The following is a 1,981-nucleotide window of genomic DNA, read 5'->3' as shown; positions in this document are numbered from 1 at the left end:
CATGGAGCAACGAGGAGCTTTGAGATTAGCAGAAGGCATATCAATTACATCAGGATGAGAGAAGAGGTTGAAGGATTGATGTAACGATATTGACACTATTTTCCACACAATAGATTTAGTAGCTCCATCTTCAATTTTATGATGAAAATTAAGATCTGATTCACTAAATGATGTGTCTCGACCATGAATGCACTCATAATGACTTGAAGTGAAAGATAATTCAAATGAGTCATTGCTTTTATTGGATGATTTGATCACGAAAGCCTCTGCTCTCTCTAGTGAGATTTCACAGCTTCTGGTTATACATGCTTTATTATCAGCCTTTTCAAAGTCTTTAGCAATTTTGTTCCTGACATTAAGTTGAGAGCACAACTTTGCAAGCTCACAATTCTCTGCTACAGGCTTTCCTTCAATGAGTGACATTACTAATCTCTGCACAACCAAATCAAAGTATCTCCTTATAGGCGATGTAAAATGTGTATATGCTGATAGTGCAAGGCTATTATGAGAATGATTAGCACAGATGTGTTCTTTGCTGCTTTCAATCACAACATAACTGGCTTTTCTGTTGATTGACCGTAACATAGCCTCAGCCATTGCCAGTTGTGGATAAAGCTTATTATTGCTAAGAACTGAAGCTAATTGAATGTGATCTCCTTTAGAACATGCATCAATAAGTAGCTGAAGTGTTGTGCCTGACATAATAAAAGAACCTGCTTCATCAGATGGATTGTTTAAATAACGCTTAAGAGACAGGGAATGAGACAGGCAGTTTTGATTTTGATTAATAAAATTATGCTTTTCTTCTTCTAAAGGTGGCATTTGAGCTCGTAAGAGTGCTGTTTGTTGTGGAAGTCGCTCATGAAGATATTCAGCTACTGATGCATTACAGAATATCATTAGTTCTTCAATAAGAAGATGAGTTTGCCAGTTACTCTCTTCACCTTCCTCAGATTGGCCATAACAGTAACCAGCATCACCTAACCTCTTAATGCGTAGGTACATAGCTATCTTATACAGTAGATTAAGAGTATCAATCATTCGTGACTTTGGTCCAGTGGCATCATCAAATGCTTCAACTTGCATTCTTGTCTCATCATCATCAACTAGCTGTTCATTATGCATTACCTTTTTAGCAGTTTCATAAGTGAATCGTACTTGAGAAGTGACCATTGCTTCCTTTGGATTGCCAGACACTACACTAGTTACCACTCCTTCTTTTATGGCTACTGTAGCAGGTAAGCATAAAACATGTCGTTTCTCCAAATGGTCAAGGCTCAATTGAGATGTGATACTGGATGGAAACATGTGACTCACCCGTCCAATGCGATTGGATGCACAACTCTGTTTAGCACCATATACAGATGTACCCCTCTGTTTAGCTTTCTTGTCTAAAGGATGGTTTTCATTTATATGTTTGGCAACATTAGCTATAAGAACTGCCAGCTCATAATTACCATCTTCAGGAAGAGGTGTCAAACTGACTGCATCATCTAAATCTTTAGATAAAGGAGGATCAATGGTAAATGCTCGATCATAATGATCAAGCTCGTTAGTTTCATTTGGAGGTTGAAGTGGTGCATGCACTTCTTCTTCATAAATGCCATATACAAGGCTAAGCAAGTGATTAGTAAAGAAAAGGTTTGATGTGCGTGGAACAGCTTCAATGACAGCTCCTAATGCTTTTCTGTATTTTGGATTCCAACCAAGCACCTCAACAACAAACAAGAGACTCTGAGACAATTCAAACGGTATGAGCTCTTTAATACAAGGAATCTGATCATTAGGTGAGATAGAGAGTGACTCCTCTTTAAACACTGCAATGTAATCGTGCACCATTGGGGCCTGGTCATCCTTTGGACGATATCGAAGAAGGTTGTAGGATATTTTTGGAAGGTTCACAATGACAGGAGCAGTTTTATCAAGAGGATAAAAGTTAATGAGGCCATATTGATCAGCACGGCATACATACCTAGTTGGA

The 1,981-nt window shown here is 38.3% G+C and overlaps 1 protein-coding gene across 1 annotated transcript in view; it reads right to left on the bottom strand.

Moving 5' to 3' along the window:
* Nucleotides 1-1,973, bottom strand: part of LOC109588957 (exosome complex exonuclease dis3-like) — a 2,047-nt gene extending 74 nt beyond the window's left edge. Inside the window, exon 1 of the mRNA XM_020005061.1 lies at nt 9-1,973. Within this exon, the coding sequence (XP_019860620.1) occupies nt 9-1,839 (1,831 nt within the window). The 5' untranslated portion in view covers nt 1,840-1,973. The remainder of the gene's footprint in view (nt 1-8) is intronic.
* Between the last annotated feature and the right edge of the window lie 8 nt (nt 1,974-1,981).

Source organism: Amphimedon queenslandica, unplaced genomic scaffold, assembly GCF_000090795.2.
Source record: "Amphimedon queenslandica unplaced genomic scaffold, v1.1 AMPQUscaffold_11747, whole genome shotgun sequence".
Classification (NCBI taxonomy): Eukaryota; Metazoa; Porifera; class Demospongiae; order Haplosclerida; family Niphatidae; genus Amphimedon; species Amphimedon queenslandica.
This window is presented reverse-complemented; position numbering and strand designations above follow the sequence as displayed.